General features: G+C 36.3%; 1 protein-coding gene across 1 annotated transcript; it reads left to right on the plus strand.

Annotated features, from left to right (window-relative positions):
• Positions 1-27,826, plus strand: ATP1B3 (ATPase Na+/K+ transporting subunit beta 3). The gene is made up of 7 exons (XM_070753348.1): positions 1-376; positions 13,752-13,880; positions 15,703-15,816; positions 20,277-20,461; positions 21,713-21,763; positions 24,761-24,847; positions 26,764-27,826. Exons 1-7 carry the CDS (start codon positions 268-270, stop codon positions 26,932-26,934), a joined length of 846 nt encoding a protein of 281 aa, XP_070609449.1. The 5' UTR covers positions 1-267; the 3' UTR covers positions 26,935-27,826.
• The last annotated feature ends 168 nt before the right edge of the window (positions 27,827-27,994 follow it).

Raw genomic sequence — 27,994 nt, forward strand, 5'->3', positions numbered from 1 at the left:
CTCCAAAAACCGACGTCTCTGCCGGGGCGGCGCGAGGAGAGCCAGTTCAGTGCGTGTGACTGGCCCAGCCCCTCTTTCCTTTCCTCTCTTCTGCTCTCCCGCCGGGCGCCTGAGGGGTAGTTTCTTAGCGGTTCGGAAGATCCGTTTTTCTCTTTCGGCAAACGGGATCTCTGGCCGTCCGCCGCTCGGGTGCCCGGGAAGAAGCCGCTCCCTCCTGCCCCAAATCTCTCTCTCTCTCTCTCTCTCTCTCTCTCGTATCTGCCAGCTATGGCCAAGGAGGAGAAGAAACCGTTCCGCCAGACTATGGCCGAGTGGCGGCAATTCATCTACAACCGAAACAGCGGAGAGTTTCTGGGGCGCACGGCCAAGAGCTGGGGTAAGGGCGAGTGGCGGGACGTGGAATTGGGGAGGGGAGAGACGGCGGCGGCGGGACTGGCTCGTTCGAACCTGGACTGACAGGGGGGGCCACGAGGCGAGCGGCGGGCCGGGAACTGCCGCGAGCACCGAGCTAAAAATAGCCCAAGCGTGACAGCGCGGAGCTGAGGGAGGCGAGGGGGGGGAAGAGAGAGGGGCGGCTGGACATCCCCCCCCTACAGAAGTGGTTTGGCCCTCCCCTCCCGGTTCTTTGCAGGGAGAAGGGCGGGAAAGGGCAGCGCCTCAGCAGATGCGGGGCTCCTCGGTTGAGGGAAAGGGAGGGTGTTTTCTTAACGCGTGTCTCTCCATCTGCCTGCCCGCCTTCCTCTTCCTGCTGGTCCCGCTCCCCCGTCGGGGTTACAAAGGGACCACCCCCTGCCACCCGCAGGCTCCTCCTTTTTGAGTAGCTGCGTCAGTGCGCGGGGGGGCGCTTTGTATCCTCCCCCCCCCCATTCCTCACACGTCTCTTCCCCCCTCATGCTAGGCAGGGAGAAGATTTCTCCCCTCGCCTCGCTTTGCCTTCGGGGAGCTGTTGCTTTGCCACGTGCTACACAGTGCGAAGATGCCTCGCTCGCTTCTTGGCTGTTGGGAAGCTGCGGGGATGGAGGGGGAACCCCTCAACATGCTTCAACCGGGCTTTGTAGGTTGGGTTTTCCACAGCCCGGGGTTTTTTTTACCGTCCCGATCGTCCGTTTTCAACCCCACCCCACCCATTTCGTGTATGTTTTTTGGACACGATGCTTTTGAATTGACCAGCCACTTAACACTTAAGTGTTTTGAAACGTTACGAGGTCTGAATCCGCGGTTTGCCCGTGGAAACTTTAAATGGGTGCGTGGGTGTTGCTTTTAAACGGGCATCTTTTAACTTCCCCCACGATGTTACCTTTCCTTCTCGATGAACGAATGCAAATAATAATAATTGCATTAGTTCATCGAGAAGGAAGGGTAACATCATGGGGGAGGTTAAAAGAAAAATATGCCAGTACGGTAGATGCAATGGAATTGAAAGACGCGCTTGCCTGAAGAATAATTTGCAGCTTCCGTGCAGTGAGGGTTTTTTGTTGGGGTTTTTTTTTTTTTGCTCTTTTTGTGCTTTAGGCACATGGTCAAAATGATGTGGAATAATTGAAAACAGAGCACACATGTGTATTCTATTGCCAAGACCATCTGTCACAGTGTTTACTGTGCTGTAAATTTTTCTTCATTCATACAGAAATGGGATCCTTTGCTCTCTCTCTTTTTTTAAAAGTGGACTGGAAATTTCCATTCTGCCCTAATGATTTCCTTTCCCTGGTTTACCTTAAAAGTGTATGTACTTACAAGTGAAATGTCAACAAGGAACATAGAGGAATATATGTATGTTGATAAATAGTGCAATGTTCTTTGCTATTTAAGTTCTTGGTTATGTGTGTATTTTCAGAGTAATATAAATGGGATTTCCTTTGATTATTCCCAATGGAATGGATATCTTTTTCAAGAGAAAATAAGTCTTGTACAGATATTTTACAACTGTAATGAATTAAATCTTTGAATATTTTATTTTTTTAAATAAAAATAATGATGAAATTGGATTTTCTAAAGTGTATTAAAGTACAGTAAACTTTTTTAACGTAATATACTTATATTTTTCAAGTATAAATTATTGTACACCTGAAGTGAATAAAATTTAGTTGTAGAGAGATATTTATTGCTTTGGCTATGAAATGAAATATCAAAGGAATATTTTTTATAGAAGCTTAAAAAAATTGAGGACAAAGCAGATACACATATTATGAAATCTGTTTTGCCAGTAGGACCTATGATAGTTCTTATTTCTTTATGTTATTTGTAGCTTCAATACTTTTAGATATTATCAACTTAATTACATGATTATTTAAAAGCCCTTTACTCTCACTATGAAAAAAACACACAACTTGTACAATATTGTATAATATATGTCTATTTAAAAGTAAATTCCAATGTAATAGTCTTAGTTGGAATTAAATTAGATTTAGAAGCATGAAAGTTCTGGAACACCATAGAGGAAAATTCCCCCTCCTTTTTGACCTCTAAATTTATAAACAATATGCCACCATGAAAATTTATGAATGCATAAAAATGGGAAAGTAGGTCTACTATGTTTAATCATAGTTTTGCTCTTCTTTTTACTTGTTTCTAAATGTTATTCAGCTGTTATCTTCCATAGTTATCAACTTCATGGAAAGCAAGCAGTTAGGGCAAACTGATTATATAGTTCCCTTGTATCTAGGAAAGAATATCCTAAATAATTAGCTCCATCCATTTATTGCTAGGATGATTGAGAAGTCAGTCATTTTGATTTTAGGCCTGGATCTTGAGTTTTTGAAATAACCAGATTTACTCTGAATTAGTAGGGCTGCCCACTAATCATCTGATATGATTCCTGAATCAAGAGACAGACATCCCTCCTATAATTATACAGAAAATTAATCTGTTTTTCCTCACACTAAAATAATATGAATGGGGTTTTTTGGAAAACCAAACCATTAAGTATAAATCTGTTTACCAAACATCATAGAACTAATATAATGATTTCAGATTCTCCTACACTAGGCTAGATAAATGAAAAATATATTAAATTAAAATTTGGATCACAAGGAAGCTTAAAATGCAGTGAATGTTTAGTAGTTGCCTTTTACAAAAAGTGCAGTGTAGGAATCCCTTGACTTACAACATTCATTTAATGATTTTCAAAGTTACAACAACACTGAAAAAAGTGACTTATGACCATTTTTCACACTTATGACCATTGCAGCACCCCCGTGGTCATGTGATTTACATTCATATGCTTGACAGCTGGTTTATATTTATAATGGTTGCCATGTTCCTAGACCATCTTTTGTGATCTTTTGATAGCAAAGTCAGTGGGGAAGGCAGATTCACTGAACAAACCATGTTACTAACTTAACTGCACTTAACAAGTATGGCAAGAAAAGTCTTCAATTTGGACAAAACTCAACAAATTTCTCACTTAGAAATATCTGGGCGCAATTGTTGTCATAAGTCAAGGACTACCTGTATATGTCCTCTATTTCTGGAGTGTGTAATCTGTTACATATGCCTTCCTTCACTTATATGTTTATATCAGTCTAAGACAATGTGGGTTGTAATAAATATAACACTTAAAATCCAAAATCTAAGAGAATAATTTATAATTTAGGCTTCTCTTCTGCTTTTAGTATTGCTACGGGGAGGGTTTGTATTATTATTATTATTATTATTATTATTATTATTATTATGACTCAATAAGCTAATTCATTTAAATTGTGGTTAGTGGTGCAAATTGATTTATAAAACATTGTTTTCTTTCATGATAGTCAAGATTACCTACGAACAATATTTTAATATCCTTGAGAAAGATTCTTATAACAGTATTGTAATAAAAATATATTATTTTATTATTACATCATTCCAATTCTTATTGGAATTCAGTCTATAAAAATGTGGATCTAGAGTGGGCACAGTGGTTTGGCAGAATGTACTACTTACATGTTAAAGCTTGCTGTAATGCAGATAGTCCTCAAGTTACAACTTTTCATATAGAGTTCAAAATTACAAAATTTGGATGCTTGGCAACTGCATGTATTTAGGATAGTTGCAATGTTCCAGGTCGTGTGATTACCTCTTGCTACCTTGTGAAAACCATAGTCAATGAGGAAGCCAGATTCATTTGACAATGTCACTAACTTAACTGCATTGATTCAGGCAAGAAAGGGCAAAACTTATTTAACAACGGTCTTGCATAACAATATAAATTTTGGGCTCAATTGTTGTAAGTTGAGATTTATATGTATTATCAAAATCATATTCAAGATAGAACTCCCCCAAAAAGAATTAATAAACTCATTTTAGTGATAGTTAGAATTCCAAGGCTAGAAATATTTCAAACTAATGGAGACAACTGCCTCAAGCTGAGTTGAAATTCCTAAAAAAAGAGAGAGAGAGACTAAAAGCATACCTGCAAACAATTCTAATGTGGAAAAACAACTAAAACAAATATGATTGTAATATAGTGGATATCTGAAACAAAAAAGAATGTACAATGCAAAATGCAAAAAGGAAGAGGACATAACAGGTAGCCCCACAACCTTAGATGTGTTAGGATAGCAAAAGTTCAGAATGAGCTGAGGTTGGAAGAATTGCTATCTATCTAATTGTATCTAAACATTTTTATATATACTGTACATTCAAAAGCAATTGGAAAGAAAGAGCAGGATAGAGCGAGTTGAAACTTGACGTTGATAAACAAAAACATGGTCAACTGGCATTATATGGTACTGAAGGAAATGATCTGACCATTGCCAATTATTTTTGAGAAATTTTAAGGAATGACGAAATGCCAGATTTCATTTAATACATACAAAATTCTTTGAGATCTGAGTGTTACATTTCTCTAGGCTTTTCTACAACTCCTTCTGGACCAGGCCATTCAATGGCTTTTGCAAATATGTCTTTTGAACAAAAAATTGCTTGAGGTGTTCCAAGGATAGAATGTCCTGCAGTCCTGTTTTGACCAGAATGCCTCAAACCTTTTCTGGTTTGAAGGATATATTTGTAGAAACTACTGAACTGTCCCTAGAACAGAATGTACTGGGGAAAACAGTCTGTTTTTGAATTGACAAATTTTGCACATCCATAATAAGTGACTATTCATGGAACCAGGGCCCTGGTTTTCTAAGATATGTTTCAATAGTTGTGGAAGATCCTACCTAATGGGTGATTTCTGTACTGAAACTATACTGGCTAAATATACGACCTTTTAACATGGTCAATTTGAAATAATGTATACTCTTTTAATCCAACAATCTCCAACCTTTTGGCTTGGCAGACTGGTGGAGGCGGCAGTGGTGACGACAAGAGCAATGGTGGGAAGAGGAAATGGTTTCACACACACAAGTGTGCCATTTTCATAAATGCAGCTTTGTTCACCCTTGCGCACCACTTCCGCTGCCTGGTTCCGAATGGGTTGCAGCCAACACTGGACTGTACCTCACAGCTGCTGATCAGGGCTTGTTCTAACCACCTGCGTATATACTTAAACTAGGATTCCTGGAGTTTTTAGGAGACTTATATAGGAAAAGTTACGTACTGATGATGCAGACATCTTATTGCTCCCAGGCTGGAAGCCAGAAGTGTTAGAAAGCATATAAATTATAGATAATGCAAAGATGAAATGCTACATTTTACTATACATTCTTGACTTATTACCGGTCACTTAATGATAGGTCAAAGTTACACACACACATATACACCTGCAGTCACATGATTTTTTTTTCTGGGACTTAACAAGCAACCAACTCGTCTTTATATATTTTTGCGGCATCTTGAGGTCATGTTACCATGATTTGTAGTGTTTTGTGCGTGTTTCTGGCATTTACTTCTGGCTTCTGGGGAAAAAAAAGTCCACTGGAGAAAATAGAGGCTCTTAAATACTCATAAAAAAGAGGACTTCAAGGAAGTCCTCGAAACCCCACCTCCAGACTTCTGTGTTTTTCCGATGCTGCGATTTCACTGAGGCTCCCCTCACTGGGAAATCCCACCTCCGGACTTCCATTGCCAGTGAAGCACCCATTTTTGTAATGCTGGGATTCCCCTGCTTGTATTCTCCTGCAGCATCCAAAAACATGGAAGTCCGGAAGTGGGGTTTCCCATGGAGGGGAGCCTCAGGAGAATCCCAGCAGTGCAAAAAACAAGTGCTTCAGCTGGCAAAAGGGATGAATTTTGGGCTTGCATGCATTAATCACTTTTCCATTGATTCCTAAGGGAAACATTGTTTCGTCTTACAAACTTTTCATCTTACGAACCTTGTTCGTAAGACCAAGGTATCACTGTACTTCTAATTCTTCCAAAGTTGTGGGACAGCAATCATAATAATGAGATTCTCTCATCATGAATCAACTCTACCACTGGGAAAAGAGCAACATAATTATTCTATCCTGTTTTATAGATCCCAATTAACTTATGAAGCAAAATAAGTTTTCATCAATGTAAAAGAGAATTTTCTGTCATTTTGGCAGTGGGGTACCTTTATATCTTGCTTCTTCCTGTATGGTCTGAGATGGGTGAAGAAAGTTGAAAGTCTTGCTAATTAAGAAAAAGTAAGATCATGTTCATGCTACTTGAAAGAATATGACAAATGAATTCGCATTCACCTCACAACAATATGTAAATAGTCAGAATTCTTGTGCAGAAGCTAAAATTTTGAAGTAGTAACTTTGAAAAGGATGATAGCTATTCATAAAATAAAAGGAAAGTATCACTTGTGTTTAGATCAACTTTTGCTGATTGCATTCATGCAGTTGTCTTGACGGTATTGCGGACATTGTATGCATTGCTTTCCTCCGATATATTTTCAGTTATCCGGCCTACCTAGTAGCCTGGAATTCCCAAATGGTTTCCCAACCAAATACTAAGCACCTCAGAATCCAACTATAATTGGCTAAATATTGCTATTCTTATCCTTGAGACTACATTCATGTCATCTTATGTGAGAAATATAGAAAGGGTATCTACATTTATTGATAAGCAGTGCAGCATTTGGGTAGACTAATTCTTGAATAAAGCTCATCTGTCTAGAATCTGTACTATATATATTGGACATTAATACAATTGAGCAAGTTCAGGGATCTTTTATGAGAATAGTATTCCACTCCTCTGCTCACAATAGAATACTTTAGGCCACCAGGCATGAAATTTTGGGCTTGGATAACCTAGAACAGGGGTCAGCAACTGGCAGCTCCAGAACTGCATGGTCAGCCGAAGGAAAGCCTCTGCTGTCGCTGGCAATTGTTCCTCTGTTAGCCCGGATTTCCAAAAAGAAGAAATAAAAGACACAGTGAAGCAAAAAGAACTTGCTGGCTTGGCCCATCAGGAGCAGGGGTGGGGAGAGAGAAAACAGTGATTCACAGAGGAGGTAAGAGAGACAGAAGAGACACAGTGATACAGAGGGAGAGAGAAAGATACAGACAGAGAGATAGTGTGTGTGCGTGTGTTGCTCTCTATATCTTCCTGCCTTTGCCTCTTCTTACTGTCGGAAAACCCTACGTGCTCTCCTTGGAGCTTTTCGCCAGCTTTTTTCTTCCTTTTGGAAAACCAGGCTGGCCCAGCAATGAGTGCAACCTGCAGCAGAGGTTTGCTTCCTTGTCCCCCTCTTTCTCGTATGCACTCTCCCGGCCCCACTACAGCTGCCCAGAAGAGGGTGGGAGAGGGGGAGGAGCAGGGAAGCCTCCATTGCAAGTTACACTCATTGCTCTGCCAGCCCGGCTTTCCAAAAGGAAGGAAAAAAAACAGCTGGCGAAAAGCTCCAAAGAGAGCACACAGGGCTGCAGGCCTTTCTGACAGTGAGAAGAGGCAAAGAGGCAGGGAGAGAGAGAGAGACACAAACACACACACACAGAGACACACTCACCAACAGAGACACAAAAAGAGAAGGGTGGGAGAGAAAGAAAGAGAGAGAAAGACAGATAGAAATGAGAGAGGGATGAGAGGGAGATAGAAAAACAAAGACAAGAGAAAGATAGGGAGGGAGAGGGAGATAGAGAAAAAGAAAGAGATGATACAGATAAAGATACAGAGAGGGAGATGGAGAAAGAGATGAGAGGGGAGGGAGAGGAAGTTCCCTATTTCCCATAGAAAACACGAAGCCACAAAACCTGGGCGGGTCATGTGACTGGGTGGGATTGGGTGATATTGACTTGTTCACGTCCATCCAGGTTTTGTGGTTCCCAGTGTTTTGTTTTCTGTGGGAAACGTGCCCAAGTGGCTCTTTGAGTGTTTAAGGTTGCCGACCCGACCTAAAACTTCGCCACCTATGGTCTGACTTGTGTTGTACACAAAATTATCTGCTACAACGTCCTACTTGTCAATGGCTACTTCAGCTTCAACCACAATAATACATGAGCAAACGATAGATACAAAGTCAAGGTAAACTGCATCCAACTCGATTGAAGAAAAGACGATTTCAGCAACAGAATGGTCAATGCTTAGAATGCACTATCTGACTCTGTTGTTATATACTCAAACCCCTAAACTTTAACCTTAAACTTTCTACTGTGAACCTCACCCTATTCCTAAGAGGTCTGTAAGGAGTGTGCATAAGCGCACCAGCGTGCCTACCATCCCTGTCCTACTGTCCCCATTTCTTTGTCCCCATTTCCTATGTTCATATCCATGTTTATACTTATATCTGTTATCTCGTATATGTTTGACAAATATTATAATAATAATAATAATTATTATTATTATTATTATTATTATTATTATTATATCTGGAACAAGTTCTCACAGTGTCCAGAATCAGGGAAGCTACATGTAATGGTGAATACAGTACAGGTTAGAAACAATTTATTTATTATTTATTTATTTATTAGATTTGTATGCTGCCCCTCTCCGTAGACTCGTGGTGGCTAAAACAATAATAAAACAGCATATGACAAATCTAATATTTAAAATAACTAAAAACCCTTAACATACACACAAACATACCATGCATAAATTGTATAGGCCTGGGGGGGAAAGGAATGTCTCAATTCCCCCATGCCTGACGACAGAGGTGGATTTTAAGGAGCTTACGAAAGGCAAGGAGGGTGGGGGCAATTCTGATATCTGGGGGGAGCTGGTTCCAGAGGGTCGGGGTCGCCACAGCGAAGGCTCTTCTGGGTCCCGCCAAAAGACATTGTTTAGTCGATGGGACCCGGAGAAGGCCAAGTCTGTGGGACCTAACTGGTTGCTGGGATTCATGCGGCAGAAGGCGGTCCCGGAGATATTCTGGTCCAATGCCATGAAGGGCTTTATAGGTCATAACCAATACTCTTTGGGTTCTCTTTGTGGAGTATAGGAGTAGATGGCAAAAGTCTTGAACAACTACCCCCCCCCAAAATTATTGGGGGGATTTGAAGTGCTTTCTCCACTTGACTTCTATCTATTTAGAGCTTTCTCAACTTTCTTACCGTAGTTCAGTTTCTACCACCACAGGAAAAGCAGATGGTTTGATGGGAGTTTGCTTTTGCTTTTTAATGTCCTTTATTTTTAAGAAAATCTGATATACAGTTTTTAATATTTTGCCTTCTGATACCATTATAATGTATTTACATTATTTTATTTAGTAAATATACTGTTAGTTTTTATGATGCTTTATTATTGGAGCCGGGATGGCTCAGTGGTTAGAGTGCAGCACTGTAGGCTACATCAGCTAACGGCTAGCTGTAGTTCAGCAGTTCAAATCTCACTACCAGCTCAAGGTTGACTCAGCTTTCCATCCTTCTGAGGTGGGTAAAATGAGGACCCAGATTGTTGGGAGCAATATGCTGATTATGTAAACCACTTAGAGGGGGATGTAAAAGCACTATGAAGCAGTATATAAGTCTAAGTGCTAATGCTATTATTAATATTTATTAATTTGATTGCAATGCCATCTCCTCTCCAGCAGCCAAAAGATATACCTGTACTTTCTCCTGAAATAACATCCTGAGAAATGGTACGGTAATTAAGCCAAAATCACTTTGAATTTCCATGGCTACGAATGGAATTGAATATTGATCTTTCCTGTTCTAGTCCAAAATCTTAATCACTCTAATATTATTAATGTTACAGAAAAGTAGAATAAGGATACAATTAAATGCAAGGGCAAAGTTTGCCGCTTAGAAGCATACTTATTTTATATGTGTAGTGTATGATAGTTGCTTCAGAATTTTCTAGTCAGTGATTAAAATTAAATGCCTTGCTGGATGCCTTCTACCTCTGTTGTGCTCAACTTTCTGCACGTTTTGCATGAATAGTTTCATGCAAAAGAGAAGATGGAAGAATGTAGAGATAACTTGCCCATTACAGTCATAAGTCATTACAATTGTTAAGTGAGGTGACCACATGATCACCTACTTAATAACCCCTAATCTTACTTTCCCAAATGCAGAATATTACATCAATATTTAAATCCTAGTGTCAGCAAAAAGTCCATAAAGGATTTCCAGAAATTTGCAAAAAAGGTCTTATTTTTATCTTGATCAAATAAACCACCTTTATATTTCTTCCTTTAACAGTCTTAGTCTTAAATCCAATCAAATAGTTTTGTAGGGTTTAATTTCACTTCAATATTTTATCCCATCACAAATTTCAAGACTTTAAAAAATCTCTTTTGTAGATCCAATAAAAATATTTTCAAAGTCATTTTCTTGATTTATCATTTGTATTTTCCTTTTAATTTTAAATCTTCAGCCAAATTCTTTTGTAGAGCCAGTATAGCATCCTTTTGCAAATCATTCTCTTGGTCTGTCATTTGTAGTTCCAGTTTGATTACTTCTGTGTCTTGCTAGATTTGTCATTGTACATGGCATCTGACCAGAATACCTCCGAGACCGCCTTTTGCTGCATGAATCCCAGCGGCCGATTAGGTCCCACAGAGTTGGCCTTCTCTGGGTCCCACCGACTAAACAATGTTGGTTGGTGGGACCCAAGGGAAGTGCCTTCTCTGTGGTGGCCCCGGCCCTCTGGAATCAACTCCTTCCAGAGATTCGAACATTCCCCACCCTCCTCGCCTTCCGTAAAATGCTGAAGACTCACTGCTGTTGCCAGGCATGGGGATGATTACCTCCCCCCCTTCGTTGTGTTTTCTGACCTCCGTTGTATGATGAATTGGGTTGAATGTGTACGATTGTGTAGTTGGTGATCTTATGACACTGGTTATGTTTATTAGTGTTTTTTAATTAATTTTTAAATTTTATTATTAGATTTGTAATGTATTGTATTATTGTTATGTTGTGAACTGCCCCGAGTCTTCGGAGAGGGGCGGCATACAAATCTAATAAATTATTATTATTATTATTATTATTATTATTATTATTATTATTATTATTATTTATTGACATTTTTTGGAGATAGTCTACCCATAGAAAAGCCATTACTGACATATTTCTGGCTCCATTCTTCAAAGAGCCTCTAATATTTCTCATATTACGACATTTTGAAAATCCCAGCAATTACTGGTATCAGGAACTGTAAAGGAATGTGTGGATGGCCTTGGGGGATGAGGGAAAAAGATGCTGCCTAGGATCAGACAAGAGAAACAGGAACCCCAGTGGCTTTAACAGAGCAGTGGTTCCCAACCTTTTTTTGGCCATGCTCCCTTAAGCATCTCTAAAATCCTGATGCCCCCCCCCCCATGACATATAATTCTTATTATTCAAAAAGTAACTCCTACTCACGTAGCGCAAGCCTAAAAAGACAATAACTTTGTTTAAACGAAGTTCCAATTGCCCGCCTTAAAAATCAGATTTCTCCCCTGTGGGGCGTGGGCTCTATGTTGGGAACCACAGAATTAGTGGAAGAAACTTAGAAAGAACTTGCCCTAATAGATCAAGCAGTTAGCGGCAGTAAGATTTTCAGATTTGCAAGATTCTGTTAATGTAGCCTTACAATAAAGTAGAATTAGTACATTGAATTAGGTTTTACTGTCTGATTATCTGGGAAGGATCTTGCAAGTCTTTAACAACCAGTTCTTTGGTCTTTGCTGCGATTGTCAACTCCATTTTTGCAGAGATCACCATATTTTTTCCAGGAGTCCATGCACCCACATAGGAAAATTATTAGAATATGCAAATTAGACAAGCTCAATATTTTCTAGGTTTTAAAACAGGTGTGATGATATGATAGGGCTGCAACTCTTCAATGTGCGTCTTGTTTTCTTCTTACCTCTTTATTGAAACTGTTAAACAACCTTAACATAGATACTAATCACATATTAATTATTTTGATATATAGGTAGTGGGAACAACTGTTGTGAAAGCCATAAGATGCAAATTAGCTCTACTTTCGTTTTTATGCCTTTGATATAACAGTCAGATACATTATAATTGTTTTGCTGTGACAGGTTAGTTGTGTTCTGCTGGCACAGACAGATTTAATTATAACTTGTCTTTCAAAATTCATATCTTGGAAATAGGATCACTTAATCAACAGGGTTTGTGTAATATTTATTTTGTACCTATGAGGGAAAAATATCTGGGCTTTTGTTTTTAAAACCAGACCATTTAGAGATATGATGGTGAATCTATGGCACAAATGCCTGAAGTGACACACAGAGCCGTTGTCAGCTAGTGTTCATACATAAGGGGGCTCCCGAAACCAAAATAGCAGCCATACAGTGCACATGCCAGGAAGGGGAAATTGAAATATCTTCCCTAGGCCTATATAATTTATGTATGGTGTGTTGTGTGCATGTTTTTTAAATTATGGGTTTTTAACTTCGTATTATTAGATTTGTATTGCACATTGTTTCTATCACTGCTGTGAGCCGCCCTGAGTCTACGGCGGCATACAAATTAAATAAACAAACAAATAAATAAATATGATCGTCCGGTTTCTGGCATGCATGAAGACCAACTGGCCAGTGCGCACGCGCTCCCCAGAATCCACAAGGGGAACAGAGCTGCCAGCCAGGGTGGACTGGGCCTTCTGTCAAAGCAGTCTTTTTGCATGGCCCCAGACTTCCAGTCCGTGGCACTGCCGTGGCACGGTCCAGAATGGCTGGCCGGATTGGGTGCATGGGCAGCGTAGCAGGGTTTGCTGCGCCTGCCACTGCGAGTGAGCAGCTGCAGTTTTTGCACTGCTGCTCCTGGCCAAGATGCTAGAGCAGGAAAAGCAGGGAAAATTGTCGGGGCGAGCTGCCCCAGAAGGGCCGGAGGAGAATGCAGCAGGGCGACACCACTGAGGGGTAAGAGGCATGCCAGCTAGGAATCGACCAGGAAGGGGAGGGGCTGCCTGGCTTCTTTGGTGTTGGGCTGGGTAAGTGCTTCATCCCAGCCAGAATTGGGGCAAAGCTCTCCAAAAGGCAGGCAGAACTGGTGCATATGCACCTGTGTGCCATGAACCTGATGAGCAGATGGCTGGCACGCATGTGCGTGCCGAAAACTAGAATATTATCTGCTTTTTCACGTGCTTGCAAAGCGGGAATGCAGATTTCAGTAGTTGGTACCAGAAGTTAGCCGTCACTGATTTAGAGCAACCTCAGTAATAATCAGGTGGCTTTTTAAAATTATATCATATTTCACAATGTGTAATAATCAAATTTGTTTAATTTTGAAAGTACAACAAAATTCTCTCTGTTTCTTGTACAGAAGGTTACAACGACTATCCATTTAGAAGCTAGTATTATTTAGAAGATAAACCAATTGAAATATTTGTCTAAATACTATTAATGTTATTTAAAATAAAATTGAGTCTCATGTCATATTTCAGCTGAATGTCAGTCGTTGCAATTTAAGTGACTAAACTAAATTATTAATGCATGTTTTGTTCACATTGTTTATATTTTTTATTTTTTTTAGGCTTGATTTTGCTATTTTATCTCATCTTCTATGGCTTCTTAGCTGCACTTTTCACATTCACAATGTGGGTTATGCTTCAGACATTAAGCAGTGATATACCCACGTATCGTGACCGGATTCCTAGTCCAGGTAAGTATGTCCAAATGAAATTATATTTATATTAATAATTATGTTAATAATTAATAGAAAAGATATTTTAATTACGTTAATTTTCTCAACATTTACCATGTAATCATAATAATTAATTTCTAATTCTTTCTGAAATATAACTCTGCCTGGCCTACAACAATATAGAAACCAATATAACCAAAACAGGGCACTTCACGCAGCACTCTCCACTAAAATTCAACAATACAATCTCCAGCTCCAATTTTACCTTATTCCAATGGTTCGTGGAAGAGCCAGGTGTTATAGTGTTTCGGAGAGCCAAAGGATGGGGCTTATGGAATCCCTAGGGAAGGATGTTGCACAAAGCACAGGCTGTGGCAAAAAAAGACATGTTTGGTAGAGCTGTTGGCATGTAAGGCAAGGAACCTGGAGTCCCATTAAAATCACTTTATACTACCCATTGTTGTAGTAAATTGTTTGAGTGTATTTCTGATTAATGTAGGTCTTCAGTACATATTCTATATATAAACACATTTTTGAATGGATCATTAAGGTTTGACTTCTTAATATATGTTTATGATGGAATTAATACAAAACCTTTTCAGCTTTCTCTTCTTTGAAGCAGCTAGTGCAAATTAATGACACAGTTCAAATGAACTTTGTTTAATTGACAAGCTCTACAGAATATAATGTGTTTCAGGCATTTACAGTTTGCATGCCCAGAAGGGCAAAGTTTAAAAAAACTAAAAAATCCTTAACTGAAATTATAAACCAGAGCTAAAGATGAATATATTATTAATGGGCTGATTTAAAATAAAATCTGGATTGTGGAAATATAAACTTTCTTCATTCTGAAAGCCATGTTGGTTTTTGAACTACCTACACTATTCTCAAAAGTAATGGATGGAAGCATAACAAAAGTCAAAGTTGATTTCATTTAAATAATATTAATATGATTATACACACATACAATCGATTTAATGATTCCCTTATTTTACATTAAAATTTATAATTTAGGAACTTCAACATTCTTCTCTCTGCCTTCAATTGTCCATATAGATAATGTCAACAAAAGATTGGTGTCTATTGTAAATATAATTCTATGTATGATAGTCATGTGCTATGACAGATATCAGACTGTCTGTAAATTAGCCATGTCCTGCAACTTGATCCATAAGGTACAATTTATCCAGTAAAAAGTTCTATTTGTCATTAAAATGTTCTTGTGCAATTTTATAGAACACACAAAAAATATAGAACAGTGGAATAAAATATAGAACAGTAAAATATTTTTCTCATGCAAAAATATAGAAAATAAACACTGAAATGATAGAAAGCGGACTCCGTTGTACTTCTGCAGGGTGCTCCTGGGTGCTGGGGGATGGCAAAAAATACCCCAATTTCTGGGGGGAAAACAACCCAGGACTTTTTCGCCCATTTTCCCACAAAAATTTGCCTTCCCCCCAGTCTCCAGGAACTCTCTGCAGGTTCCTGAGACTCTTTTCCCACCTCATTTTTACAAAAAAAAAAAAACCAACCCAAAAAACCGGTCCTGTTTTTCTCAAAAACTGGCATTTTTGCCAGCACTCAGAAGCTCTCTGCAGGAAAGGGATGGGGCTTGGGACAGCAAACATGGCTGCATTTGGTGTATAAAACACACCAACATTTAGGGGGAGGGGAGGGAAGGTGCTTCCTATACTCCAAAAAATACAGTATTTAATCTTATATGCAACTATGCAAAACCCAATTCTTAAACTCTTTCTTCAAACTATTTTTATACATTTAGAAATTATCATTTTTGAGGTATAGTTTGGATAAATAATTCATTTTTTAATTTTTGTAGGACTAATGATTTCACCAAAACCAGAAACTGCACTGGAATTTTCAATAAGCAAAAATAACTCAGGAAACAATCATTATAATCGTTATGTAGAAGCTCTTCATAAGTTTCTAGGAGGTATGTATACTTTCTCTTTTTTCCAAGAAATTTATATAAAGTACTAAGGGTCCTTGTAATGTTTTTCTAGCACTAACAATAATTGTTGGTAAATGCAGCTATTTTTGTGAAGATTATGAAAAAATGTTAGGTTGCCAGACTTAACAGACATCTGAAAAGCAATTTTTTTTGTGAACAAGTAAAGATCCTGAATTTAAAATGTACCCACATTTGTTTATATTCTGCTAAAAAATAAATTCTTTTGGGGAGCTTTGGAAGATTACTTAGATTGACTATTCATTTTACTAAATTTGCTTAGATGAATATCTATTCACTTATGGCTTGATGTAGAATATGATATTGTTTGTTCTACATATGAATATCTTTGGTGTATATATTTAAAGAGAGGCAAGAAGGAAAAAGAGGAATTGAGATAATAAAATCCCACTCATCCCTTTGTGTTACAGGCCTTTGCAAGCTGTACAAGGGCTTTATTATGCAGCAGCCATTTGATCAGTTTAACCAAAAGCATGCATAGATGAGATAGTAAGCTTTTCTGTAGAATTCTTTCTCAGGGAATATACTCTCACTGTTTCCTATGCATATTTATAGAAAAGTTAATCACACATTTTTAATAGAAGCCTACTTTAAATAAATGTGCAGAGATTGAACTGCAGAATGTAGGTGAAAATCAGCATCAAAAATCTGGTTCAGAACTTCATTGAAAGCAGATCGTTTGACTGCCATCAACTTAATTTGTTTGGGCAACCTCATATTTTGTATTTTACATATTGAAGGCATGAGTAAGAGGCTAGAGGAAAGTCAGGGCAAGGAAAGGTGACAGAAAGTGGGGGGAAAGAAATTGTCAGAGAATAAAATACATAAAAATGAACAAAAGTGGCAAAGGTCATGGTAGGATGAAGGTGAAAGAAGAGATGAAGAAAAGGTAAACAAGAAAAAAGTGAAAGAAAAGAAATGAAAGCAAACTAAAAACAAAAGAAATGAAATAGATTTTGGTAGCTACAGGTGCCTCTTTGGTTAGAAAATTCAAATGTGAAAATAATTCTTTAATTGACATTAAATACAGAATTACTTGTGCTGGAAGAAGTAGATAGCGAAGCCACAGTGTGAGTTCTATATTAGACATTGGCAAATATGACATTTCAAATATTAAAACCACAAAAGCTGTTAAAGTAGCATTCTAGCTATAAAAGGCTTTTAAAGAAAAATATATAGATGGAACCCTGAGATTCGCATGAAAATTGCTGTATTTTACAACTTCTTCACTAGAATCCACAGTTTAAATGTGGTAGAACTCTGCAGTCTCATGTGGAAAAAATTGAACACTTGTGAGCTAAACACAAAAGGTTTATATTGCAAACTTTCTTTGTCATGATTGCATTAACAGTGGGATAGAATTAAGATGACATTAAGTGTTAATACCACTTTACAATGCTTTGCTAAGGCCACACTTGGAATAGTGCATTCAGTTTTGGTCGCCACAATGTAAAAAGACTGTTGATACTAGTGCAGAGAAGAGCAACAAAGATGATTAGGAGGCTAAAACCTATAAAGAATGGTTGCAGGAACTGGGTATGTCTAGTTTAATGAAAAGAAGGTCTAGGGGAGAAACAATAGCAATAGCTCCGGAGCTGCCGCAAAGAAGAGGGAGTCAAACTACTCTCCAAAGCACCTGAGGGGGGTGGAAACAAATCAAGGACAAAAACAACTTAGAACTAAGGAGAAATTTCCTGACAGAACAATTAATCAGTAGAGCATTTCCAGAAGTTGTGAATGCTCCAACACTGGGAACTTTTTGTCTAAAGTCATGTAGGGTTTCCTGCCTAAGCAGGATTTTTTGTTGAATGCCACAAACAAATATCTGAGAACAGTTTCAGTGATTTAAGGCTGTAGATCATGGATGCCAACCTTTTGGTTTGCCTAAACTGCATTGAATAGAATAGAATAGAATAGAATTTTTATTGGCCAAGTGTGATTGGACACACAAGGAATTTGTCTTGGTGCATATGCTCTCAACGTGAAGAGAAATCGTCTTGGGCCACATATAAAACATACAATATAGTTAATGTATATAAAGACAAACTTCCTTGATTTTTAAATATTTTTAATTGTCTTTTGGGGCCTCAGCTGGCTGTTTACAAGTGCGGGTTGAATAAGGCTGCTGTAGATAATCAGCATATAAAAACAAAAACATTTGCAATGCATTAAAAAGAATCAATATATATTGTGTCCAGATAGTCCTTACTTAATGACCCTAATTGACTGGCAACTCTATTCTATGCAATACAGCCATGAAGAGAAACATATCTGTTTAGCGATGGCAGTTTGAGCAATCATAGTTGCTGTCACTGTGTGAATCCTACACAGTTGTTAAGTAAAGATTTATCCGGATTCAAATTATTTTTGGAAAAATGTCAGGGTTTGCCTCAACCTCAGCTTACCCCATTCCCCTATCTCTTCCCCAGTATTTGCATTTTGGTGCCCTTGCCACCGTGATGCCTATCGCATCAGATACTACATTGTATCCATGTTGCCTTCTTTCCCATCAGTGCAGCTGGGGCTTGTCTTGCCTGCTGGCCAGAACCTCTTTTAGCACCCTGAAAATAGCCTTCATTTGTGCCCTTCTTTTGTGAAAGAAGGAGAGGCACAGAAGGGGGTGTGCGCAAAAGGAGAGCCTGAACAGGGTTCAAACGGAGACCCTGGCTGATGCATAGGGGAAATCCAGCTGTACCAGTGGGAAAGAAGATTCCAGCTGGTACAGTAGTGCAGTGCAGCAAGAGGCATTGGTGGCAGCAGGTAGGTGGATGGCCATTTTATTCACATGACCAGGAGGATGCAGCAACAGGTGGAACTTTAAGGATAGGCAACGTCCCATTGTTTAGTGTTATCATAATTTCAAATGGCCATTAAACAAATATATATTAAGGGAGGATTATCTGTATTATTCTTGCATAGTTGAAATATATTATAGAAAAAGAAAAATTGCCAAAATTATGTCATTATGTTTATTGATTTACTTTGCTCAGTATTATTAAATTTAATATATATTTATTAGCTTCTTATACAGAAAACTATTTGAAACAAATAATCATAATCAAATATAGAAACAAATAGATTTTTAACATTAACATTAAGTTTTATAATTTTGAGATTTCTTGTACAAAATATTGTGAAACAAACCATTGGCTATTTTTTTTATTTGACAAGTTCTGGTTTTGAAACCAGCACCCTTTGTAAACAGGTTTAGTTGTTAATATATCAATATACAAAATAATGTCATGAGTCTTGGTTGTATTATATTTTTTTTGGTCAAGAAAATGCTAGAACAATTTCACAAAGGAGAAGCAATACAACATGTGGACCAGTTTGATACCTTTATGCCAGAATTTATGTGAAGATATGAAATGAAGTAAAATTGTCTACCGTGTGGATTTAGACATACTGAAGTCTGAGTTTATTTGAAGAGAAATGTTCTCAACTCTTAACTTATATGAATTTATGCACAAGATTAAAGTTGTAAGTTCAGGAATAAAATTTACTGAACATTTGGATTTCTGTTAATAAAAGTGATAAGTGATGCTATGACCACTTCTACTAACTAGTAGTTGGATACCTATGCTTCACTATGAAACTGTGATCGGACTTGATAAAGTAACAGTTAAAGCTTGAAAATTAATGAATAGTTACGATCTGGCTTGATACATTGACATGTAAAGCTTGAAAAATTATATAGAATGTATAACTCCTTAGCATCAGAGTGTGTTAATATAAGGCAACTGGCAGTTGAAACATAGTTCTTTTCAGGTGGGGATGGGAAGTAGAATGTCTAAACTCCCAGCCTGCAGGTCAGATGAATCACATGCTAGCCACACCCATATTTTAGAGGAACATACTTGCCAAGTTTCAAGTTTGTAGGCTTTACAGTTCTGAAGATTTCATGATGAGTGAGTGGTACTTGGCTTATATATAGAGAGATAAATTCAGCTTATCTTTGAGCATGTATTCTATGCCAAATAAAATTAAGGGCTGATTTAATAGCACATTTTATTATGAATAAAATAAATAAATAAACCCAAATTCACTGTATTCTGAAAAGTACAATGAATCAAACATTGAAAGAAAAAAAATTGAATTCTCAGAAATTTTCAATTAGTGTAGTCACTAAAGCAAATACTGCAGTGTTTGGAAGCTAATCTCGTTATAACTGTCTATTTTGCAACACTTCGAATTGCTTTTTTCTCATTGGTAAATTTCCTTAAATGCATGAATTTTGGAATTGGGTTTTGTTTCACGCTTCAAATGGTTCCCAGCCCTTGACAAGTTGAACACCTCTGCGCAGAGATTTTGTTTTCTCAAAATTTGGAAATGAATATTCTCCAAAGATTTTTACCTGCTAAATGATTCTTTAGTCTGTATATTTATTAAGTAGTTAATGTCATGCACTGAATTGTTTTTTCTAGCATATAATGAATCAAAGCAAACCAGAAACATTCGGTGTTCTCCAGGAAAGCTCTTTGACCAGGAGTCTGTAAATAAATCAGCGTGCCAGTTTAATCGTGATAGCCTGGGACCTTGCTCTGGACTACAAGATGAAAATTTTGGTTATGACAAAGGAACACCATGTGTTATTATAAAAATGAATAGAGTAAGTCCAGTTACTCTTTTGGATTTCATAAGGCTTTCAGTTTTTCCTGTGGAAAACTGTTCAAAATTTGTAGCTGGATAGTATTTGCTTGAAGGTAAATTTCTGTGTATGTTTCTGGATGCTCTTAGAATTCCTTCTTTTCTGATCCCTGCTGCTTTTTATGTTGAAGATAGAAACTCATAGAAAAGATTTTGTCTGCTTGTGTTAGAGTTTCTAATTCAGCCATTTTATGTTAGTTGGATGACATTTTACCATTCCCAATTGTTTAGAAATTGTTACATTTTTGCTTATAAAAGAAAAATTCCAGTTGTATGTTTTTTGGTCTGAACAAATATTATTATAGCCAGTAAAGAACAACTCATCTAAGTATATATCATGCAAGAATCTATCCACTGATCAGAAATGTTCATCATAAGGATATACTATATATCTCTGCCAAAAAATATGAGTTTCATTTGATTCCTTAAAAAATTCTGATGTACATTTATAGTTAAATATTTTTCTTTTTAAGTAATTAATTATGTGTTATGTGACATGTTATTTGTATGTCTTCAGAGAGGGGCAGCATACAAATCTAATAAATTATATTATTATTATTATTATTATTATTATTATTATTATTATTATTATTATGTGCCTTTTGAATTCAGCCATTAATGTTATGTGCCCAAATTGAAATAATGAATGGCTGTTGTTGGAATCATCAGATGGAAGTGAAACATTCTTGAATATTTTTGTGAGTGAATTTTAAAACAGGGTTATGTTAAAACACATACATCTGAATTCCGATAATTATTTTCCTTCCTTGCTGAGAATTTTCTGCCTACCAACAAATGCAGACATAATATATCTAATGGATAAAGTGTATATTTGTGGTATATCTTACTAAACCGTTCAAATTGAATGGGTAGCTCAACATGGATTTTGTATATACATTCAGCATATGTATTTCAAGTAGCCACAGGACAATGTATGAATATTATGGATATCCATTCCTGTACTGAAAATAAACAGCTTTTATGTGGTTGAAAAAATGATTTTCATTACTATTGTCTTATATTTTGAATATATTAATTTCTAATATGGGACACAGTAATTTCTGGGTAAAGTTATACCACAGAAATAATTATATAATGAACTATATTTTAATTATATTAAAATTAAAAATTTGGGCTATTAGGAAGTGCTACTTTATTTAAATTATTTTTAATATTCCATTCCAAGTTGCATAACATTGTTTGTACATTTCAGATAATTGGATTGAAGCCTAGTGGAGAACCATATATAACGTGTAATTCTAAGGTAAGCATTTTAAAATAAAAACACTCCCACTTTTATGTCATTAAAGTAGCAAGTGGTTTAATACAAATTAGCCTTAATTATGATATTTTCCTGTATTTTAGATTTCCGCTCACTAATTTTAAATGTTTATGTTACATTCTCCATTTTAAAAATAGATGCTAGTTTCTTCACTATTATTTGCTTTTTATTTTATTTCATTTCATAATCGGCATTTTGTTTTTCTCTCCATGCTGCAAATGCATCTTACACAATATTTTTATGATGGGTAAGAAAATGAGCACTGAAGCAGAATATGAAATCTTAATGTTTGCACTGTGAAATTGTTCACTTGTAAGCATTCCATTCATTATTCATTATAAAAGTTATATGTTTTAAAATGTTTCCCTTTATGTAGATGATCTTACCATATACTTTTATATTTTTTAAGGAAACAAATATTTTTATTATCAAATTTCTACATTGCTTATCACACTTACATGACTCTGGGTAGTCTTCCAATTTATATAATGTCTACTGATTTATATATTTGAATGAATTTGGGTTTCAAGATCACATACTGATACTTTCCAAATATGTCCCATTTAGAATTGTTGTAATATTTGTCAAACTGTATTAAGATGAAGATGTTTAATTTAATATCAGGCTAGTTTTATTTTAATTTGAACTCTGGGAGTCATACAGTACCATTACTGATAAAAGACAAGTGAGTGTAGGGTACATGTGCAATAATCATCTGTTGCAATCAAGTAATGAAAACCAAAATTAAGTGGTTTGTATCACATCTTTTGACTATTAAATTTTATTTTTATTAAAATAAGATGAAAAGATAAAGGTATTAAATCTTGTCATACATGCTTATGATACTTAAATCAAAATGCATATTTTGCTTACATACTGAAATATTGTTGAATATACCTGTGTTTGCACTATTTTAAAAATATTTTCCTTTGTATTTATTTTTATTAAACCAAAACCAAAAATAATGCTGTAACCAGCATCTTTTTCCACCCTTCAGAATCCCATAGAAATCATCTCTGCTTGAGGTGAGCTCTTCTAAAGGAGGGAAGCCCCCACAAGGAACACTTGCTATTAGGCCTATCCCATTGTATTAACCTTTCTCAAAAAATGCCTGCCCCTGGGATTGTATCTACTTCAGCTAAATGCTAGTATAGATTTTTACTAATACATGCATAATTACTCATAGTTTATGGCATTAGCTTTTATGAAGTTCCTATTTTGAAATATGGCATCTACTCTATGTGATCTGGCTATTATGATCTGGCTAGTCATCCTGAGTCCCATTGGAATTGGGTGGCACAGAAGTCAAATTAATAAATAGTATATAGCTCCTGTTGATCAAAATTATTTCTAATAGAATTTGTTGTATTCTTGAACTTTCAATCATAAAAATAGATATAAAAGGTTGAGGTTACACTCTTTAAACTTTTATTATATCTGAGGGTATTTCAATTGGAATTTTTAATACCTGCTGTTAAGTTTTATGCATCCAAATTAATTAAAGAGTTTTAAATAATGTTATAGAATGTTTATTATTACATATAAATCTTGCATTTACTCCTGTAATGCAAATTGCTTTGAGAATTGTTTGAGAATATTTTATCAGATTTAGTATCATGTTATATTTCAATGCAGCATTTTTATATTTATTCTTAGAATCTTATTATTTCAAATGTAAGCAGTCTCATTTGTTTTGAATGTTAAATTTGTCAGTCCCATTAACACAAATACTTGGGAGGCATAATTTGCATATGTTCCATTATTCAATTAAAAATGACTCATTTATCCAGATATTTAAAATCTATTTGTGCTTGAAAAATTGAGGAAAATGGCAATGTAATTTATTTATTATAGCAGTCATAGAATTACACATCAAAATATACAGTTTTATTCTTAATTTTACTTACTATACAGGAATTCTTCAATTTATGAACACAACTGAGCCAAAAATTTCTGAGTGACAGTTGTGAAGTGAATCATTGCAGTTGTTAGGTTAATAGAGAAGGGCGGCATAGAAGTCAAATAAAAAAATTAAAAAATAACTTAGTTGATAAATGAATCTGGCTTCCATATTGGTTTTGATTGGCAGAAGGTTGTGAAAGGGGATCACATGACCCTGGGACACTGCAACCATCATAAATATGAACCGTTTGCCAAGCATCTGAATTTTTATCACTTGACTATGCTGCAATAGTTGTAAGTGTGAAAAATTGTCACTTTTTTCATTGCCATTGTAACTTTGAATGATCAATAAATGAATGACTTACAAGAACTACCTGTTCTTGTAGCTTTACCTCTCAAAGTCAAGTTAATATCTCTTGAACAGAATTTGTGTTACTTGTAAACTGCCCAGAGTCACTTAGTGAGATAGTGAGTAAATACACTTACTTAATAAATAAAAGTCAGACATTTTATTAAAATAATTAAATATAAAAATTAAACCACATTGATTCTGTCAAAATTCTCTCTGAAATTTTAAAACTCATTTTTTTAACTGCAAATTGCCTATAATGGCTACAATAATGCTGTTATATTAATGGTGATTTTTTTCATTTTCATTGATAACTGTTATAAGATTTCATATACAGATGCTCAAAAGTGAGGAATCTGAACACTTTTATAAGGTGCTGTATAGCCCTATTTTGGCACATTCAGGTTGATAACTTGGGTTTCAAATCAATTTGAGTTTAAGATGAGATATTCATAAAGAATTTGTATCCTAGACAATACTAGTTTAATATATAGATGTAATGCTGTTAAAAGGGTTTTTTTGCTGATTAACTGATTATTATTTATTTTTATATGACATGTAAGGATCTTTATTTAGTATTGCTAATTCATAGTTCACTTTATTATAGTTTTAATAGGCAAATGAATAAATCTTGACTCTTAAAATTCTTGTTATACATTTGTCCATGTACTCCACATGATTTTTTTTTAATGTTAGATTTATCTTTGACAAATTTTCTTCCTTTATAGGAAGAAGGCAAGGCTACAATAAGTTATTTTCCTACTAATGGAACAATAGATTTGATGTATTTCCCATATTATGGAAAACAGCTGCATGTGAGTTTATCTTAATTCTGCATCTGTGAATTTGCTTTGTTCATGTTCATTGCTAATAGTGTCATTCTACTCAACTGCATTCTTCTAAAAATTAGTATGTGCAGCTGTGGGAGGCTCTCTCCTTCTGGAGCAACCAGGCAGGGTTCATTGCTTCTCTATGAAGCCGGGTGAGGAGATGGGACTGGCCCAATTCCCAACTTCTACTTTGTGAGCAAAGCAATCCAGTTTTGGAGCTCCTAGTCTTTATCCCTATAGAGAAGCCTTAGCTTTTGAACAATTTCTTTATCTTATTGACTTATCTTACCTTCTCTTCTTACCTAATAACACATCAGCAGGATTTTCATAAGGATACTTTATGCTTTGGCTTGCGTGAGTAAGAGGGCATGGAGATTGCGAAGCTTTTGTTGCTGCTATACTGGTGCAGACACAACTAGGCTCTAGCAAAGAAACAGTTCCTATTCCTAATAGGGATCTGAACCTGGCTTTGTGTACAAAGAAGCAGGCTGTAAAACTACAGAGAAAGTGATCCCTTTCATCCAATTGGGCATAGAAGTGACGTGGATTGTGTTCATCTTTACAAGCTCAGAGAACAGTAATTACAAAGACCCTTTCCAAGTCACTCTAGAAGGCACGCAAGCATATATGAATTGAAAAATGATCACTGAAGAAACATTTTACAGATGTTCTTTTTCATGTATACATTTAACCTGTAAAATAATTCTTATGTACCCCCATTAGCCTAAGGTTTTTTTTGAAATCAGATAATAATATCTGATATATCTTTCTAGAAAAGTGTTTTGACAGTCAAAATTGTAGGAAGAAGTTAAATAATACATACAGTGGTACCTCTACCTAAGAACACCTCTACTTAAGAACTTTTTTAGATAAGAGCCAGGTGTTCAAAAAAATTTTGCCTCTTAAGAACCATTTTCTACTTAAGAACCCGAGCCTGGAAAAATTTCCCAGGAAATTTGAGAGCGGCACGAAGGCCCGGGCAGTTTCCTGCCATTCCCCCTTTAATCCTGGCCATCTCAGACTTTTTTGGGCTGCCAGAGGAGCCTCTCGGTGGTGCTTAAGGAGGCTTTGGCAGTCTAGAGTGAACAAAGCATTTTCCTTTCTCTGGGCGCTTGGAGAGGGAATAAACCTGCCAGCGGCCAGAGAAAAGAAACACTCCCTTCCTCCTCCTCTTCTTCCTCCTCCCACCCAAATTCCGAGCTTTTATTTCTTTCCTAATGGGTTTGCAGACATTTGCTTTTACATTGATTCCTATGGGAAAAATTGCTTCTTCTCATAAACTTTTCTACTTAAGAACCTGGTCATGGAACGAATAAAGTTCTTAAGTAGAGGTGCCACTGTACTTATTTTCATTTTGTATTTCTATTTATTTAAAATAATTATATCCTACATTTCAGTTGAAAAGGTTCCCAGTATAACTCACAGAACTCCTATTCTTACAGATGACTTGTGAGCAGTGCAGGAAGAAAAAGTGTTTTTATATGTTGTAAGTCGCCCCGAGTCTTCAGTGAGGGGCGGCATATAAATCCAATTAATAAATAAAAAGGGACGGCAAAAAAAAAGATGACTTATAAGCCAGATTCTTAATATTACAAAGATCCTAGCTTATTTGAACACAAAAATGGTTAAATGACTGCTGGAAAAGAAGCCATTGGCCTTTTAGGAGGACTGATCGTTTCCTTTCTTTCTTACCTTTTGCCATAGCTGTTATCGCTTTGATACTTGAGGAACGTAGTATTTATACATGTTTACTTGGGGACACTATATTGTACTAATATGCATTTGGTATAATTACAATGCCTAGTTTTTAACCAAATAATTATGGTTTGTTTTAGTTATATTAAATCTACTTTTGTATTAGGAAAAAAACCCAATTTTTATTTCTGCCTCTTTTGAACCAGCCTGACTACTTACAGCCGCTTGTAGCTATTCAGCTAGCATTTAATACAACCAGTGCCAAAGAAGACGTAACCATTGAATGCAAGATCATGGGAGCCAAGAACTTAAAAAATAACGATGACCGTGACAAATTTCTGGGACGGGTTTCATTCAAATTTCAGATAGCTGAATAAAAGTCACCAATATCACCAAAAAGTCAACCTTATCAGCAGGACCTGCCATTCTGAAAGATGAGACCACCCATAAGAAACCTAGAGTGGAACAAGGCATTCAGGGTAGCATAATGTGCTTCCAAATCATGATTTCAATTTGTCACAATGTAACTGCGCATCATGTTTTTGCCTATTGGAACACTGTACATATATAATCATTTTAGCGACCTGTAAATAGATTCCAGACATGTAATCATGGTGGTCTTTGATATGTTCAAAATGTGGGCTTTATCCCCAAGTGAATGTCTGTAATGTATGTGCTGTGCTATGTAAATATTGTATTGGTTTAACACTGGTTAAGTAACATATCAATACCAACAGTCTTAGAGTGAGAGTTAAGATATTTCAGGCTATTCAATCCAACACCATAAATTAAGTTTGTGCAGAGATGCCTTAAATCCTGTATTGGGTGGGAGGTATTGGGGAGCTTTATGTGGATTTTAAATGTTAGCATTGATTTTTGACTTTATTTAAATACTGAAGTAGATGTGCTTATTGTGCAAGTATTATTATGTGTACATGCAATGTTTGGTCTAGATTTGATATTTCAGTTGCAAAATTATTGTGTTAATTGCTGTTACATGGAGCACAGATAAAACCAATACAATGTCACTTTTTAACACTTTTTAATTGAGAATTATCAACGTGAAAAATGTCCTTTACAATGTGTATGGTTGAGAGATTTGATAACAGTCATATTACAAAGCTGCTTGAAATAAAAAAAAGACCTCACAATATGGGACTAGATGTACAATTTCCAATTAAAAAATATTCCAGAATCAAGAAATGTCTGTTTAAACATTTTAAAACTCAGTAAGAACTGTCCCGATTAAACATTCCTTTGTTTAATTTATATAGTTTCACATGAGTTTTGTCCTCTGTAAGTAGTATTTAAACTTTGGGGTTTTTTTTCCTATTAATCATCCTATTAAAGATTAATATCCTCTGCATTTCAAGATGTATTTTAAACATCTCTCTATATTACAGGATATGTTGTTGATGTTTCTTATTTTCTCTTCAC

Source organism: Erythrolamprus reginae, chromosome 5, assembly GCF_031021105.1.
Source record: "Erythrolamprus reginae isolate rEryReg1 chromosome 5, rEryReg1.hap1, whole genome shotgun sequence".
Classification (NCBI taxonomy): Eukaryota; Metazoa; Chordata; class Lepidosauria; order Squamata; family Dipsadidae; genus Erythrolamprus; species Erythrolamprus reginae.